The sequence below is a fragment of the Schistocerca serialis genome, chromosome 1 (assembly GCF_023864345.2).
Source record: "Schistocerca serialis cubense isolate TAMUIC-IGC-003099 chromosome 1, iqSchSeri2.2, whole genome shotgun sequence".
In the NCBI taxonomy this organism is placed as follows: Eukaryota; Metazoa; Arthropoda; class Insecta; order Orthoptera; family Acrididae; genus Schistocerca; species Schistocerca serialis.
Window position 1 is genome coordinate 409,703,893 of NC_064638.1, and position 18,869 is coordinate 409,722,761.

The 18,869-nt window shown below is 46.2% G+C and overlaps 1 protein-coding gene across 1 annotated transcript in view; it reads right to left on the reverse strand.

Moving 5' to 3' along the window:
- The window catches only part of LOC126475690 (homeobox protein prospero-like), a 61,180-nt gene that overhangs the window by 19,045 nt on the left and 23,266 nt on the right, over positions 1–18,869 (reverse strand). Inside the window, exon 7 of the mRNA XM_050103488.1 lies at positions 18,707–18,868. Within this exon, the coding sequence (XP_049959445.1) occupies positions 18,707–18,868 (162 nt within the window). The remainder of the gene's footprint in view (positions 1–18,706; position 18,869) is intronic.

Sequence of the window (18,869 nt, forward strand, 5' to 3'; positions counted from 1 at the left end):
GGAACCGCGCGACTGATACGGTCGCAGGTTCGAATCCTGTCTCGGGCATGGATGTGTGTGATGTTCTTAGGTTAGTTAGGTTTAAGTTGTTCTAAGGTTCTAGGGGATGATGACCTCCGATGTTTAGTCCCATAATGCTCAGAGCCATTTGAACCATTTTTTAGGTTACATGATATGGCCTGCTCTTTGTTTAGAAAAACATATTTGCCGTCTCCTCGTCAGCAGCCTCGTCCTCCGTATATCTGGATATACATCCTGGAATATAATTCACGCAGTGTCTGTTCACAGCTGAATAAAGTTTACTTTATGAAGGCGACAATATTTAGGTCGTCTTCACATGGCAGTATTCGGGATGGAGTCCAAACAGAATTCTGACTTCATGTGGTCTCTGCGCCATTGTTTAGACTACGAAACAAGTAGAGGCAGCTGTCTGTATTAGGACTAGCAACGAAAGGAGTTAGCAGAAAAGTGAAACTGTATGTGTTTCTCTGTTCTGAAGACAGAAACGCCAGTGTACACTTGTTCGGGGTATTCAGTCGACAAAGTACTTGACCAGCTACCCTGCGACGTTATTACTGAAATCGATCGTCACACAAAGGATGGAATCGAGCTTTTCCTTATTTATCAAATGCAAATGACGACTTGAATGCCATATCTGGGAGATACACGTGAATATACGCTTAATTACCATGCAGATCACATTTTACTAACTCTTGGTTCGTTTGTGACATGTTTGCGACGAGATAGACTTCCATTACATTTAGGCCTTCAGGAGCGCGGCAGCGTTGTCTAGCAGACAGCTGACGCCGGCTGGCGAACGCAGCATTTGCGGCAGCGCCGGCAGTTCTGCAGAACGAGGTGAGGCGTTTTCGCAAAGGAGCCTTGGGGGCGAGAGCGGTGCCTGGCACGCATTGTGCTGCCCGCCGTACGCACGCGACTCACACCGGGACACGCCCACGCAGTGCGTGGCAACTGCGGCACGCACACTGAGGTCAGTGTACCAGTTACCCGCCGTCGGGCCTCCATCTCTCTGCGTCAAATTAGTTCATCAAAACGCTCTCTTTCTGTGGCTACGTATTTCTCTGTCTACAGTCAGATGTGTTCAGGTAGAACGTTAGCAACGCGCATCACATCCCTAGTTGAAATCAGGCGGGGAAGGCCTTGTTATTATTACGTTACTCACGTAACCTAAACAACGGTACTCTTTTAATTTGTCACAGACTTCTTACTTTGAGAATGAACAGCGTCCACCTCAGTTACGACCTCGCCATATAACATTTTAGTCGAGCAGAGTCCAGTCTGACCATTCTACGTCATGATTTCCAACGTTACATCCGAGCGAGGTGGCGCAGCGGTAAAACACTGGATTCGTATTCGGGAAGACGGTGGTTAGAATCCTCTTCCGGCTATCCAGTTTTGAAGTTTTCATTTATTTCCCAAAATTACATAAGACAGAGGCCGGAGTGTACACGACTGGTTACCTTCGCTCTCCATCACCAATTCAAATTTGTTTTCTTTCTCTAAAGACACCTTCGTCGACGGGACGTTAAATCTTTTCTGCCTTCCTTTCCAGTGCTCCCAACAGATTCTGAGAGCGCTCTCTTCACAAGACTGATTTCTTCGATCATTCTTGTGGAAATTGTTATGAGTTACGTTGCGCAGATTAGTTCATTGTTTCCCGTACAGTATTCAGGTTATTATTTCTGTCTAAATGTACAAAATGATGTTCCACAAATAGTAATGATCTTCGGAAGCGACTTTTCAAGTGGTTTCCTCGTTGTTTTCGCTCTTGTCACGAGAAATTTATGCACTATAACTTTCGATCCACGTGTCTATTTTGCATTCGACAGATCTGTCACGTAATAGGCAGAAATGAGTCTGTAAATTGTAACACTTATTCGGATCAGTCAGTGGTAAAGCAGTGGTCACGAGAGCAGAGGATTTAGTTTCGAGAGCCGGCTAGACACACGGTATTGATCCACCTCGAAAATTTCACTTTAGTGCTCAGTGTTCTCCTCTGCAGATCTGTCAGCAGCCCTTTCCTGATTATTATTGAATCACAAATTTCGCAACGTCTGCGTGAATACTATTCCAGCAAATACATCACGGAAACGTATCGTGCCGTGATGGCGAATTGTCACACCCTAGTCAAAAGTTACCTGCCTACTCTGTCGCCAGCCCACTGTTTTAATAAACAAAAGATGAAAATAGAAAGAGATACATTCAAGTGGTTAACGGCACGGGACTAACAGTTCGACTTTGACACTTTTGGAAAAGTTTTCTGCTAATTTAGCAGCGTATTTGTTAAAGCAGGTCTTTGTGTGCGCACAGAAGACTGAGTTGACTCAAATACAAATAAGTGAGACCATAATCCCGCAGCTCTACGTCTCTTTCTCAGAGAGATTTAGTTCCTCCAATGATAGATACCAAACCAGACAACAATTTTCCTTTATCGAACTCTATAAATTGTCAGGTTTACTGATTCCTCCCAGTTCATGTCCGCTCATTGTAGATCCTTTGAAAAATTTCGTTTCCAAGTATTACGATGTCTTTTTCTATATGCATCAGTTGGTTTCCAAGACGGTGCCGATTCGCCATCTTTCAGCAACGATTTTACGGGAGCTGAGTAGACCATTTCTTCTCTGCACTTCATCATTTGAAACGCGATCGCGATAGCTGAATTTCAAAATTCGCCTCAGGCATCATTTAAGGAAAACATTGAGCTTACTTCTATACGGTAATCGGTAGGATGACAGAGGAGTACAGCCAAAGCTGTTTGGATGGGCTTCCCCAATGGACTGCAATCGTTGGAAGACTCTACAACCTTTTCCAATTCTGCCGGTGATGTCTACATCTAAGTCCCGTTATCAAAGACAAGACTGTCTAAAAACGTACCATTTGTGGTAATCATTACACCACGTAGGTGAACGTTTGACTCAAAGACAGCAATAAGTAAGACCACAATCACACAACTCTACCCGACCTTGTCTAGAAACGAGGTATCAAAAAACACACACACCTTAACTGGTCACCAGCAACCCAGGTCAGTAACAAATTGTGATTATCACATCGTCCCCTAGATGAAAACTTGACCCAAAAAAAACCGATAAGACCATAACTACGCAACTCTTCCTGCCCTCACTAAGAAACAGGTACTGAAACACGTGCGTGAGTACAAACCCAAACACACATGCTACATGTGCCAACCCTCGCTGACGCAGACACGCGAAACACCAATGCAGCGCCTCGTTCAGATGGACAGCGTGACTCGCGGTGCTTCCGGCGAGCTCCCAGCAGACGTGGAGTGTTGGCTCGACAACTAAGGGCCGCCGCCCACCGCAGACGGCACTGCCCTCGACCATCGCGTGACCTCTCCCACTAGAGGGCAGCAGAAGCGTCGCCACAGCCCAAAGACGTTCCGTGTTTTTCCCCTGGAAGCGGCGGGGCGTTGTCTGCGCGCACGCTATCTGCGGACACTTGCTTCATTAGCGTAATGAAAGTGATTAACACGAGGCCGCAAGGCGCCTCCGGACGCCCGTTTCGGGTCTCGCCGCGGACGGAAGGGGAAACGCGATATTGCGGGGAGTCGGGTGTCACAAGGCGCTTCTTCAGGCCTCTTGGCGTCTCCCGCTCTGCGACTATATTTTTACCAAAAAGGTACGTATGTCGTTAATGTCGCGACTTCTAACGTTACTGTTAAGTACATACACGGGACACTATCACATTAATATGGTCTCGTCATATATCTACAGCGAGTAGCTCAAGACCATGTGATCTGCACTGGCGCAAGTAGTATGACAAAGCGATTACAAGTTTCCTGTACGCGTTTTCAGGACACTATCACATTAATATGGTCTCGTCATATATCTACAGCGAGTAGCTCAAGACCATGTGATCTGCACTGGCGCAAGTAGTATGACAAAGCGATTACAAGTTTCCTGTACGCGTTTTCACGACACCTCAGTGTTCCCCACCTGTTTTGCACTGGCGGGTCTGCCTCTCGTAACATCCAATGATCAGTTCCGGATTACTTAGGCAGGGTTTGTAAACCGTCTGCGAGTTTCTGGGAAGTATTTGTGGCAGCCTTGAGAATAGTCTTAATGGTAAGTAAGAAGCTCAAGTTGCATTAACCTTACAACTGAGAGACTGTACCACTGCGCAATACGTTAATATGCCGCAGTGTATCAATTCAAGGATGAAACAAGCAAGTGAGTAACAAGTTTCTTTTCGTCAGCAACAGGTCAACAAACCCTGTTTCTAACAGGCTCTGAGGCAGTTCGATGGTATATACACCAAAGCTAAGGGTTGAGCGTCGTCGGAAAATATTAGATTTTTCGATGACAATACCGAAATTGGACTGCTATCGTTGATTTGTCGTCAAGACACACTCTACAGCTCCTAGACGTTCGTCGCAACATTTCTGGGACACCCTGTCATCCTACCGCATGGATGACGTTTCCAGACATGGGTTCCTATCTCGATTTGTTCTTCAAGACACCGTCTACAGCCTCTCGAAGTTTGTCGCAATATTTCTGGGACACCCCCTTTATTATCTCATCTTGTAGCTTAAACCTATTTTCGTGTGAATTTGCACTATTCTACTTTGTCGAACAGTTTTCCCCGGTCGACAGATCCTACGAACGTTTCACGATTCTTCGTAAGTCTTGCTTCCGCTATCAAGTGCGACGTCATAACAGCCTCTCTGGTGCCTTTTCTTTTCCTGAACGCAAACTGATCGTCACCTAATAGACCCATAGTTTTCGTTTCCATTCGTTTCTACGTCATCCTTGCCAGCAACTTCAACAAATGAGTTGTTGAGCTGACTGCGCAATAACTCTCGCACTTATCTGCCCTAGAAGTGAAGTCTATTCCAGTGAAAATGCTGAATGGTAGTATGAACGCTGAATAAATGTTTAGCCACCAAGATCGCTAAAAATCAGTTATTCACATATTAATAGTTTCGGCAAGTCACTGTTGGCATCTTAGAATCTGCAAAAGGTGAGACCGAAAATGCTAGGATGCAGTAACTAACATAACAGCAGAGATAATTATAACCAAAATTTGCAATACACGGAATAATAACATACCTATTTTTAAATCACTACGAAAATGTTCAAATGTGTGTGAAATCTTATGGGACTTAACTGCTAAGGTCATCAGTCCCTAAGCTTAAACACTACTTAACCTAAATTATCCTAAGGACAAACACACACACCCATCCCCGAGGGAGGATTCGAACCTCCGCCGGGACCAGCCACACAGTCCATGACTGCAGCGCCTTAGACCGCTCGGCAAATCACTACACAATTTTCTGTTTCAGTACAGAAACTGGTGCCATACGGTGTATGTTAATGTTGGTATCCTGAAATGTACTAGAAGTCGGCATGTCAGTTTTGAAATAACAGCCATGTACACACATTTAAAATTGACATGCCGACTTCTAGCATAGCTCACGATACCAACAAGAATATACATTGTGAAGAACCATTTACTGTATAGAAAGAGAAGTTCGTGTAATGATGTAGCCGGCCGGAGTCGCCGAGCGGTTCTAGGCCCTACAGTCTGGAGCCGCGTGACCGCTACGGTCGCAGGTTCGAATCGTGCCTCGGGCATGGATGTGTGTGATGTCCTTAGGTTAGTTAGGTTTAAGTATTCTACGTTCTAGGGGACTGATGACCTCAGCAGTTAAGTCCCGTCCCACAGCGCTCAGAGCCATTTGAACAATTTTTTTTTGTAATGATGTAAACACGGGCATGTTCTTATTCAAAGTATTGCGACTCTTGGATATAATTATGATTGCTATTATGTTAGTTGCTGTATCCCAGCATTTGTGGTCCCATCCTTTGCGGATCCGAAGGTGGCAACTGAGAATTGCTCAAACCGGTAATCTGTGGTAATAAATAATTTTAGCGATCTTGGCGATTGGCACGCTGACGATGTCTGGAATGTATAGTGACTGGTAGCTTAGACGGCGTTTGGGAGGTATACCTATGACGTAAACTGCCAAATTGCCACGCAGACCACTGCCAGTCTCTGCCTTTAAACACGTGTCGGTTCTCAACTCTACAGGGAGCAGCGTTTGTCACGGTGGCCTATCTCGCAAATTAGGGCGACGATTGGCGCCGGCAGCGGAGGAGACGCCAGCGAGACGGCGCCGCTGGGCGTTTCTGCAGTCGGAGGCGGACGCTCGGGGCGGGGCCGACGGGAAGGGCCGTCCCGGCGCGCTGCGTCGGCGTCGGCGTCGGCGTCGGCGCCGTCGGCGTCCGCTGCCCGTGATGGATGTTTTACAAACTGCGCCAAGGCTGCGGCCGGGCGCCGCGCTCGCGCGCCGCGCTAATTTAATGGACTACTTAATAAAGACTAACTCGATTAAGACGGCCCGCCGGTGTCGAGTTGCGGCCGGCCGGCCGCGTCCTCCCGTCTGCGCCGTATCCGCGGGGCCGCCCCCGCCGCCCCCGCCAGACGGCGATTAGGTCGGCCACCGCCGCTGCCGCAGCGCCGTCACGCTAATCAGTTCGCGTTATTTAATGTTTCCGGCCGTCCGCTGTAGTGTGCGGAACGCCCCCCTCCTGCAGGCGGTGCGTCGCGCGAGGCGCCTTTCGTGGGAAATACGGCGGTCTTGTCTCATCACACTACTATCGATTGTTGCCTGATTTCTTCCCAGTGAAATGTTTTGACGTTGGCTTAAATGGCTCTAAGCACTATCGGACTTAACATCTGAGGTCATCAGTCTCCTAGACTTAGAACTACGTAGCCCTAACTAACCTAAGGACATCACACACATCCATGTCCGAGGCAGGATTCGAACCTGCGACCGTAGCAGCCACGTGGTTCCGCACTGTAGCGGCCATTTTGACATTTTAATGCCCCTATTACACGAGCCACTTCGTTGTCTCACTCACCTACAGTGTAACTCATAAGAACGACTGCGTGAAAACTACAAAGTATAAAGAAAAATTATACATATAAGTAGACGTTCATCTCTTTAAATTCACACTGGACTCGCATTCGGGAGCACGATGGTTCAATCCCGCGTCCGGCCTACCTGATTTAGGTTTTCCGTGATTTCCCTAAATCGCTCCAGGCAAATGCCTGGATGGTTCCTATGATAGGGCGCGGCCGCCTTCCTACCCCGTCCTTCCCTGATCCGACGAAACCGATGTCCTCGCAGTTTCGTCTCTTCCCACAGACACCCCAACCAACCCCCCCCCCCCCACCCACGTCCGTACGCTGTGGCGTAGTTACAAAAAAATGGTTCAAATGGTTCTGAGCAGTATGGGACTTAACATCTGAGGTCTTTAGTCCCCTAGAACTTAGAACTACTTAAACCTAACTAACCTAAGGACATCACACACATCCATGCCCGAGGCAGGATTCGAACCTGCGAGCGTAGCGGTCACGCGGTTCCAGACTGAAGCGCCTAGAACCGCTCGCCCACACCGGTCGGCGGCGTAGTTACAGAGCCCACCACTAGAGGGCAAGCGTGTCAGACAACGAAGACAGATCACCTGCTCCGTGTTGTTGCACTTGCAGGCAGGCAGCCAAATGAACAGATTTCTTAAGTAAACTTTTGTCTTGGCGCCTTGCTGAGCGGCAATAGTAGCGGCAGCACTAATGAATCCCGCGCTTACTCTGACTTCTCCACGTCTCAAGCTGTCTCCATACTGAGCTCCTGTAAAGTGAATTAAAAATTGCAGGAGATGCACTATCCGCTGATATCTGTCTCTTTTCTGCATGCCTTCCAACTTCCACGCAGACACCTCCTGAAGCCCTGGAGATACTTATGAATTACCATGTATAAGGGGCAGTCAAATGAAAACCGAACACCCGCCATAACGGGACCATGGAGTATTTCCACTCAAAAGTAACCACCGCATGCGTTAACATATTTATCCCCTCAGGAGACGAGACGATCGATTCCTGTATCGTAGAACGCGTCGGCCGCTGATGCCTTCACAACCGCACCCACTCTCTCAGGATGATGTCTCCCACTTGCTGCAAGTCTCATAGATTTGCTGTTGATGAAAAACTAGACACCCTAAAGGAAATGACTCCGGCTAGCGAGAAAGCGAACATTCAAGACACATAGGAATTAAAGACAATAGCTGCCGGTGGGCAATGATTTATTTGTGTATCACCGGGGAAATTTGAAAATTTTCAACTTTCCCCACTGACATAAATTAACGTCCAACGACAGCCGTCGTCTTTAATTCCTTTGTGTCTTCATCCATATTGTCTGCAGGGTCGAAATGGTGTCTGTTCTTTCGGCCATGGCCGAAATAATAGCCCACTGGTGGTCAGAAAATGTGTGAAATGCTTGTAGGGATGTTAAAGGGCAGATTGTACTGAGACATAAATATTAAGAAAAAAATTCGATATGTTGCTCTGTTTCCGAGTTATTTAGCATAGAATTTAGCAAATCGGGGCGTCGCGCGCTCACATTCAAGCGGCCTAGCAGGGGCGGTGTTGCCCAACGAGTGCTTTGTCTCGTTAGCAGAAACTTGAATTTACGCGCGCGACGATCTGATTGGCTAACTTCAATGCTAAATAACTCGGAAACGGCGCAACGTACCGAATTTTTTTCGTAACATTTATATCTCAGTACAACCTGCCCTGCAACATCCCTACAAGCGTTTCTGACATTTTCTGACCAATGGCGATGACGACCTACGATCTCTTCAGTGGACATACACACCAAGCACGAACTCTTAAAGGAATCTGCGAGACGCCGCCAGTAATGAGCCTAACGAACCGGGACACTACATCAGTAATGTGTGGCGTAAGTTAAGAATTTGGGCACGACGGGAGGCCTGCTAGCATAGCCCGTGCGGCTGTGGTGACATGTCAGAAAGAACAGACACCACGTATATATATAAAGGGAACACTGTTTGTACTTGCTAAGCCCAGCTGGGAGGTCGTGGATGTGTGCGGGCCTCCTGCCTCAGAACCCGGTATGGCCGCTCCTAGCGGGCGCACACGTGCAACGTCCGGAGGAACAAACAGGTTGGGCCGCCGGCAGTTGTGTGCCTTACGCGCTAGGCGTTACGCACGGCACATACGCACTACTTATCTCGGGAGGCGCGGTGCAGCGGCACAGCGGCCGGATCGTTAAAAAACGGCCCCCAGGGAAGGAGCAGCAGGGGTGGGCGGCGGGGCACGTGGGCGGCAGCTCCTGGGGTGGGGGCTGCTTCTGCTACTCGCTCCTCGAAAAATAAAAATAACTGCGAAAAAACTCGACATAAACAGGACGTGAGTGAGCGGATTGATCCGCGGCCCGCCCCCCTCTGCAGCCCCCCTGTGGCCGCGCTTACCTCCTACCCCCCCTCTTTCCCGCCCCCCTCTGCGGCCCCACCCTCGCTCCCTCGCGGCCGCAAGTGCCCCCTCCTACGCTGCCGCGTGTTTCTCTGTCTCCCGCCACACAGCAGAATTACCAAGTCAGGAGTCACTTAATTAAAAATTACTTAATTACGGTCTTGGCTCTAATTAGTGAACATGCCTCTTTTTTCCGGTTCTGTCCCTTGACGTTCACGCTCTTTATCTTTGTCGCTCTCCCTCGGCGCTCGGGCGTTTTTCTCCGTCTCCGTCTTGCCTTTGCTTCCCCCTCCTCAAGCGCTCCCCCCCCCCCCCGCCACACCCCCTCCCTCACCATGCGTGCGTAATTGCTATTCTTAACCTATCCTAATTACTATTCATTATTTCAAGGTGCGGCGTTCGTACGGCGAGCATGTGAGGCGAGGAGTCCGGGCGTGTGTGCGCCCGCGCCCGCACCCTCCTCTGGCTCAAATTGTTGCTCACCTCCGCAACCCTTTACGTTCGCGGCCTCTCGTTCTACTTTTATTTTCTTTTTTGAGGCGGGAAAGACAAAACAGAAGGAGGAAAAGGACCGTAGCGCGTGTATCTAAACTGGGGAAGAAACCCGGCGAAGCTCATAATGGCCGCGCCTTCTCTTAAGGGAAATGACTTCCTCGTAACAGTTTAATGTCGAATTTCGAAAAAAAAAAGGAAAGGACGCCAGTGCTACAGTCACAGGCCCCCCGGTGCACTCACCGTGAATTAGTGTGTGTGTGTGTGTGTGTGTGTGTGTGTGTGTGTGTGTGTGTGTGCCCGTGAATTAGTGTGTGTGTGTTTGTGTGTGTGTGTGTGTATCTGCGTTGGGCGTCGCGCACCACACGCAACAAAACCATCACCGCGGCTGTGTTGAATGCCCCGTTCCTTGATTCCCGGTCGCGCATCTTTGGTCACGAGCGCGCACGGGGGTGCTAATTCGAATCGCGAAGAGGAGATTTTTTTTCAGTGCGGGAAGGGAAACTCAGCATAGCTTGCCTTCCCTACTTGCAGCATGGCGTTCTCCTTTCTCCGTGGACGGTCGCAACGAGATGACACAAGATGACAATAGCGGATTAGCTGAAATCGTTGGTGGATTTGAGAGGTAATTTGTATAACAGAAGATGCAGGTGTTGTCCCGTAATTTCCAGGACATTTTACACGTTAATTGTTTTCTAATCCTACAGTCTGTTGATACTTTTCGCTACCTGTCATCAGAAGAACCTTATCAGAACTATTACATGAAACGAACAGTAGAGCCGGCCAGGGTGGCCGAGCGTTCTAGGCGTTACAGTCTGGAACCGCGTGACCACTACGGTCGCAGGTTCGAATCCTGCCTCGGGCATGGATGTGTGTGATGTCCTTAGGTTGGTTAGGTTTAAGTAGTTCTAAGTTCTAGGGGACTGATGACCATAGATGTTAAGTCCCATAGTGCTCAGAGCCATTTGAACCATTTTGTTACATAAAGCACGATCTAGACTTAAGATAATAGAGTGGGTGGGGGGGAGGGGTGTCTATGGAAAGCCTTATACCGATTAAGAAAGCCACGAGAATAAAAGGAGGAGCTATGCAGGGTAGCGACGTAAATATCACAGTATGAAACATCGCACATACTTCTCTGCATAAAAAAGTGGTAATAGAATTATGCATCAGCGCAGATCCCATTAATGCGACATCTGCCAACTGAAGTGGAGAAGTACTTTTTATTAACAGACGAACCATTAAACAACCGCCTGTTCACTGCCCGTTGGAAGGGCACTGGTACCACGAAGCCTTGGTTAGAACCCCGTCGCAGCGATATGAAGACTAGTTTGGTACAAACTACGAACGTCACTGATTAAGTGCCTATACCAGCTGCTATGGAATCAGCAGACACCAATAAAGCACTCACTTTAAGAAGTGACAGTCGAACATGCACGACCATTCTTCTGAGAATGAAATCCGGATGTGTCAGCAAAAGACTCGGCAATTTACCAGTTCCTTTCGAAATGATTGACAGTAACAGTTCCATCAGTTCGTACAGTCTTGAAATTACTAGTAGCAGAGCTTCAAACTCAAAGCACTTAATCATTATTTCGTGTCTTACAGTGTATTGGGTCCTTTGGCAGTCAGTCCCAGTCGCCGACGTGAATACTGGACCTTTTCAGAACTATCTAAAAAGCAAAGTCAATGAAAAATCCAACCGTTTTAGTTTCCATAAAAAGGGCTAAGTCGGCTACCAGATGTTAAAATGTTTACTGCATTGGACTGTTCGCTCATTTTTTGGAAAAAAACATATTCGTGCCCTCAGTTGTGCAGTTTTATGTTTATTCTTCACTGGTTTCTGTTGTCACAGTCATATTCAAGTAGAAAAACATTGTACATCAATGGATCGACAATACATTTCTGTTATATATATGAGCCATAAAAATGACTTGGCACAGTTACAGTTGTGCACATTTGGTGATAAAGAAAAACACAACTGTAATTGTGCCAGAGGACAGAGTGTTTGTATGGACTGTTTTAAGAAAGACTAATATCGCAGTTATATATGTTCTAAATCTGTATGATGGAAATGAGTGACTGATCCATTGATGTGCGATATTTTTCTCCTTGAAGATGATCGTAACAATCGATACCGGTAGAGAATAAAGAAAAAACTGCACAGCTGATGGCGTAAAATGCTTTTCTTCAAGTTGTTTTACAGATGTACACGATAACCTAAGAAAATCTCTGTTACCTCATTGTTAGATATTATGATTGATTATGGTATGTCCATTACTTATTTCTTGTCCATAAATAGATTCTTATTATGTACTCCAGCTGCTAGTAATTCTATGGTTATAAGTTATTAGAATGTTGGAATCTAATTTTTGTCTGCAGCATGCACAGATCGTGATGTGAATATGTTGCCTGACAGACTGACGTTGTTTCACGAGTGGAAAAACTTTCTTACACATAATTTGTCGATAATTCTATATGTGCTTTACGAATCGTGTGGTACAAACAATTGCGACGTCTTCTGCATAACATCATACGTCACGCCAGGGGAGTCAGATTAGTCCATCACCATCAATTCGGTAGGAGGCATTTAGCCACTTTTTGGGCTCCCTAGCAGCACATCAGAGCACAATTACATTCGCATCAGACGCTAGACAGGAAAGGGGAAACGTAAAAATTCTTCATCTGTGGCACAGGTGGCACGTTCCTATGGCGCTGGGTGTCCTGTGGTGAGGTAGAACAACTCAGAGCCGCGTCACCGCGGCCTCCCCCGCATCTTGCGAGCAACAAGCGGGTAGACGCAGCCGCTAATGGGGAACTGTCGGTGGCGGAAATTGCCGCCTTCCGACACGCTACAGCAGCCCCTGCCCCACAGCAGATAAGCATCGCGGTCGGCCAGGCCAATACTGCGGCTGCGTGCTGAGACGCTCGCGCGACGGCTGCTGCTGCCGAGAGGAGCGAGGAAGGCTGTCGCTGCCTCACTGGAAGGCTGCGTTGGCCAGACGTTGGTGCCTTTCTACCACAAAACCCTGTGTCGAACCTAAGAGGTATACCACACTTGAAGATGATTTTCATTACAGCTGTGCCACGTCATACAATACGCAGAAAAGCTATCACGTCTCTGGACGAACATGTCTTCCATTTACAAATAAAAATCGAGCAATAAAAGCTAACCCATGGTGACTGCAGCCGAAAAGTACAAGTGTTAACCTACTTAAGCTGACCACGCGTGAAGGGTAACAGACCACTGTTACCAATACGCTCTGCTGTCTAATCTAAAACTGAAACTTTTTTTTATAAGCAACAAAATCAAAGTATACTGCAGAACACGCCCTACAGATCTCCAGGTATCAGTCGTCAAGCTGTATGAATAATGCCAGAAAAAGTAACGTAATTCCAAGGAGAGTGTCAATAAAGCTGTCACTGACACACACAATGTTTGAGTAGCCAGATGCTAGTGACATTCAATCATAGAATCTAGTGTTGAATCTAAGAAGTATTCCACGCTTTGGGATCATTTTTCTTACGACTGCTGGTAACGATGTAGCTAAGCGCAACCGGAAGTAAGGAAACCGAAAGTAGGACAACGAAAACGTGAAACAAGAACAGGGCAATCAATGAAACAGAAAATAGAATGAATAACTTACTCATACGATGCGCTTAAGCGTGTGTGATAAATCGACATAGGAATGAGGAAACTAAACAATGCACAGAAAGTGAATTCTTGGATAAGTCATCATAAACTGCTTGTAATAAACGTACAGCTTGCCGCAGGTTAAAAATACCGCATCGGAAAACAAACCACAAGGCATTACATTCACTACTGTTACAACCACAGAAAAATGTCGGAATTCTGCACCATGTACACTCTGAAAATATGTTTTTCTACAGACGCCAGTAGCAATTACACAACAAACAGGACAAATGCTGTCCTCGCGTTCATAATTCGGCTGAGATTCACCGAATGCTACGATACAGGCAGAACAACATAAAGGACGTAATTCGAGTACACTGGAGGAGAAACTGGTATACGGTGTGAAAAAAGTTGGGCCAAGCAGCTTGCTCGATTCATCAGTCTTCAGTAGTAGTGAAGTGAAGAAACGATAAACAATTTATTTTTGTTTGTTTCTCATTTTATTTTGTCGGAGATTGATTGATAGGTTGGTTTAGCTGAAATAAACTGTTCTCTATATCCAGCTTATGACCCACATCTAATTCCGTGCTTTCTGCTCTTTCTCTTTATTTCCTAACTAAACTAATAACAGCGAGTTACGGATTGCGAAATGTTAAGGACTGCTTGGAACGGTATTACGTAACGATTCTTGAGCAGTACATCAAGTGACATTGAGGAGCAGGAAATAAGATCATGGATGGAGAAACGGTCGAATGGAAGAAGAGGCTAGTAAGAGAGAGAGAGAGAGAAAGAGAGAGGTAGGGAGGACGGAATCAGAGACATTATGCACTGCGTGTCGAGCCAGGATAGACAACTTTTAATTAATTATTTCGGGTAACGGCGTGCAAACAGAGTGCGCACCCGTGCTAAGGTAACTCGCCATTAAAACACGTACAAGGGTAAATACGGAGCAGGCCGATAAATGTTTCAGGCGGAACCGTGGAGTACGCCGGGCGGGGACGCGTCCACAAAGCACGGCCGACATCACGGAACACGACGGCGAGCTCCGGGCGAGCGCGGGGGCGGCGTGGTGGGGGTGGCGGGGGTGGTGGCTGGAGTCTGCGTAACTGATCGAGCAAGGCCGGCCTCAAAACGTCACACCAAAGAGGACAACCGCCCTTCTCTAGCACGGTCCCTTTTTCGATTGCGAGGCTCCGATTTAATGATTTATCCAAAATCCTGCAAAGTACGCTTACGGAGCTACAACGGTCGGTGTCACCCTGAAGACGACCACTATGGAATTGTACGTAGGATCGTTCAATTTGTAATATCACGCAGAGATTTCCTCGAAAAACTGACTCCGACACCGAAAAACAGTTCTCATACACTGTAACATGAAAACTGCCCTGTACGGTGGTGTACGACGAAAAACCTTTCGCCGATTCTTGGCCTGCCTTCACAGACTAACGACTGATACAGTCGCCAAGTCGGAACGCTGTGCATCTTACTTCGTGAGAACCTTTAAAACACGTTTACACCATATAAGTAAGGCCTAACTTACATTTGTGAAACCAGAATGCCTATATCCCATTGAATGTCTAATACTGTATTACAAGTTGAAGCCAAAAATTAGGAGTAAGGCACAATGTACAAAACAGTAACAGTAGGAACAAGGAAGAGGAGATTAATAATCTTGCGTCATTTACACAGAATGGATCTCAACAAATTAAATACCGAGATCCACAAACACTTTTGGCGAGGGCAGTCGACTACAAGCTCAAGAGACAAAGACGAGTTTAGAAAGGAACAATTGAACAGAAGAAGAAACAATAGACAGGGGATAGCTTTAGAATAGAAATGTTACAAGTGGATGGGGACCAACGGGGGAAGGGTAAGTAAACAGGTTCAAAATGCACTGCGGACGGGAGAAAATCAACACAGAGAAAGGATGAAGGAATGCTCGAGGGAAAGGAAGAAAAACACAGAATATGAAGAACAGTGGAGACCCATACGAGAGGGAAAGAATGGACTAATATAACTCCATTTGTTTGTTGTCTCCCATCTGAAAAATGTTTTTCACCTTACAAGTGAAGTTCATTTCGTTCAGAAACCTTATTGACTGTTGTTCCTGTTAGATCAATGGCTAAAGACGAATGGAAGACAAGAGATTTATTTGCGAGGAAAAGATCTTTCGCATAAATTTGTTATGACTAATCCACTTTGAATGTGTCAATAATCTCATTGAGCTAACACTGCAGCAGTAGATGCCTTAGAAAAACTTGGGCATACGGTACTTCTGTGGTACAAAATTATGATAGTGTTCTGTTTAGACCTGTTTAGCAGTCTGGTATGTCATCTACACGAATGTCGTATGCTAAAGGTATTGAGTTTGGAATTCCCCTCCCCTCCCTCCAGATGTTTTATCACTCATTGCCGTCATTTTGCTCACTACTGAAAACAGCAACGGATAATGTATTCCACAAGCAGTAAAAAACATAACAAAAATGTGTTGGGACTTTTAGACATGTGTGGCGGTAAGGGATGAATAGGTGATTAGTCCTGGTAACTGATTGAATGCGGAGAAGATAGCACGAGGAGAGTGAAGCAACAGATAGTTGATTTTAAGAGTAAGCAAAGAGGTTTTGTGTATGAATTTATGCTAACTGCTGTACCGATACTAGCGATTCTTTCTGTGACGATACACGGTTGTTAACATAAAGAAAGAGGGGCTTGCATTATGCTACACAGTATTGCAATTATAAATATACTTGTCGAAGGCCATTTTCAGAATATAACTGCAGACCTTCGCTATTTTTTGTACGGAAAAGGGTGCACAACTCGATGTTGAGATCAGTATCAAGATTAACGAATAATGTTTGGCGAGTAGCAACGATGCCTTACCTTATTTCCTGGAGTAGTTCACATATCTAGCGTTCAATCCTACTTAATTTTCAAAGATGAAGGCATTTCAAAATGAGAGATTAAAGAGTTGTTAGTGAACAATTTTCAGTCACATGAAGAACAGTGATTCCTGAGGAAGGACGCAACAGTGGAACTGGAACGTCAAAAAACGCAAATATGAAACTGTGTACCTGGACGGGACTCCAAACTGAAACCACTGCCTTTAGCGTCCGTGGTTCGAGACTCGGTCCATACACAATTTTAATCTACCAGGAATCGGCTTACAGTCCACTGCAGAGTGAAATTTCATTCTGCAAACTCAGCAAACTTCATCCGGATGAACAACGGTCAGGAATGCGTGCAGCCTTAGCATATATCATTATTCGATATAAGGACTATGTGTAGTTTCCGAGGCCCCACATAGCCTGGGAGTTTCGGCAACGTCTTAGACGCGGATGTGACGAGTGGAGCCTACGTCGCAGGGGTGGCGAGCAGCGAGCAGCGAGCATCACGGCGCTGCGGGGCCTGGCGTGGCCCGGAGAGTTGTTGTAAGGAGGCTGCGCGAAGGGAGCAGCAAGTGCCGCGTGGAACCCATTCTGTAGATCCCTCCCCTCGCAATCGATAGCGCCGCGGAAATGGGCCGAGGGGAGCACATATTGCGAACGAGTCACATTTCTTACGCCGCGGTCTCGTGGCCGACAGCTGTGGCGAAAATTTTCTTCTTCTCACTCCGGCCAGGGAAATACCGATTACGGATCAACAGCACACAACACGGTGAAATTGAAAAGAGCTGAAGCTGAATTTTTCTACAGATTTTTCAGAGTAGTAGTGGTTTCTTGGAGAAATAGTTAGTTTCCCTTAAACGTGATTACATGTTTTGCCCTTTAATGTAATGGTCATGTTTTGATTCTTAGTGACTCGTCCGCTCGGTGGATGGATCAGTTTAAAATACAGTGAAGTCATCGGATATTGTTATTATTCGAAATTGTTTCCCCTTCTTCCATCTGAGGTGTCGAAAGTTGGAAAAAGGAAGCTGATAAGAGCGCTTGTGGGTTGCAGTTCCCTATGGAATGTTGGCACTTCGAGCAGTCAGATTTCACATGAAAACAACCATTGCAGATATGGAAATCGAACTACGAATCAGCTTAGTTACGATGACGGATGTGTAGTACAACAACCCTCGAGTTCCTCTTAGCTTTGTTAAACGTGCTGCAGTCACTTGAGTTAAGCAACCAGTGAAAATACGTCTTTGTTAGTCGGTTACTGTGTGTCACATTAGAAGCTATATCAGTATATGCAAATAGTTTCAAGAGGCTTGTTGAACGAAATAACATTCACCTGTCTTCGGGAAGCCTTCATCCTTTATTAATTACAGGAAAAAATATTGACAAGATAGAATGTCTTCCCATCCATAGTCTTAACGATGTTTCGTAGTGGTGAACTTAAACAGTTGTGACTAATTAGTACAGTGGTCAGTAGATAGTGAAAATTATGTGGAATTTGAGTAGAAGCAGACATATACTGGTAGATAGAAGCTATGAGAGTGACCGTAAAACGCTCCTGGATAGTTGAACGGCAAGGGTCCGAGTTTGAACCCCTGGCTACACTCTGTTCTGATCTGTCATGAAGCTTTCTGGTCCTTCTTGTAGCTTTACTTCTAATCATAACACTCCGCAACATACCCTTACTGCAGTGTAAATTGTTTGTGAAGAGAAGCATGAATTGCGCGCACATTGAAGGTAACTTGCACCTCTGTTTAGTTGTATGGATTTTAAGAAAGAAGGCTCTGCTTTATTTTTTTCAAAGATTCAAACCAGGGACTTACTATCAGTCAAGTCAAAGATAGTAAATCATATACTTCGTATACTGTAAATATGTCAGTCGCTCATGTTGTAATATTACATGGCTGTAGGAACGTAAACCGAATAATTGGATACTTCCCATATATTTACTTGTTCATTAGCCCGTTTTGTGCACGAATACAGGCAATTACGTTGTAAAAATGAATATTTGAAGATTGTATTTAGTTTCAGCTCCGTGGTAAGTACTATATTTTTCAGATTGGGGTGATGCGCTTAGAATTAAAAATTCAATTTATATCTGAATACATTCGTGTGCTTTGGACGCGATCTTAAGCTTAACACTAAATTTCGTGTATCGCCATGAAGAACCCCGTGATAAACGGACTGGAAAGATCTCAGCTGGATGCTACAGCTGTCTCGTAAGTCAGCTACTAGGCATGTGGAGTCGGACGACCCTGCACGCTTAGCTGCCAACATTCACGTGACTTGAGGTCTGACCAACCGATCACGGGTTATTCCATGGTGCAACACGGGCCTTTACGCTAGTAGCGTGCTCTAGCTAGAAAAGTGCGGTTAGCTAGCTTACCTGAAGTTGGAGAACCACTTGACGAGCTGCGCCGTGTTGTTCTTGTTGAACTTGATGTCTGGGAAGTACATCTTGAGCACGGCCGAGCTGGGGTAGCGCACCCAGAAGAACATCAGCTTCGCCTTGCGCAGGTGCATCGGCGTCAACGTCGACGAGTTCACGC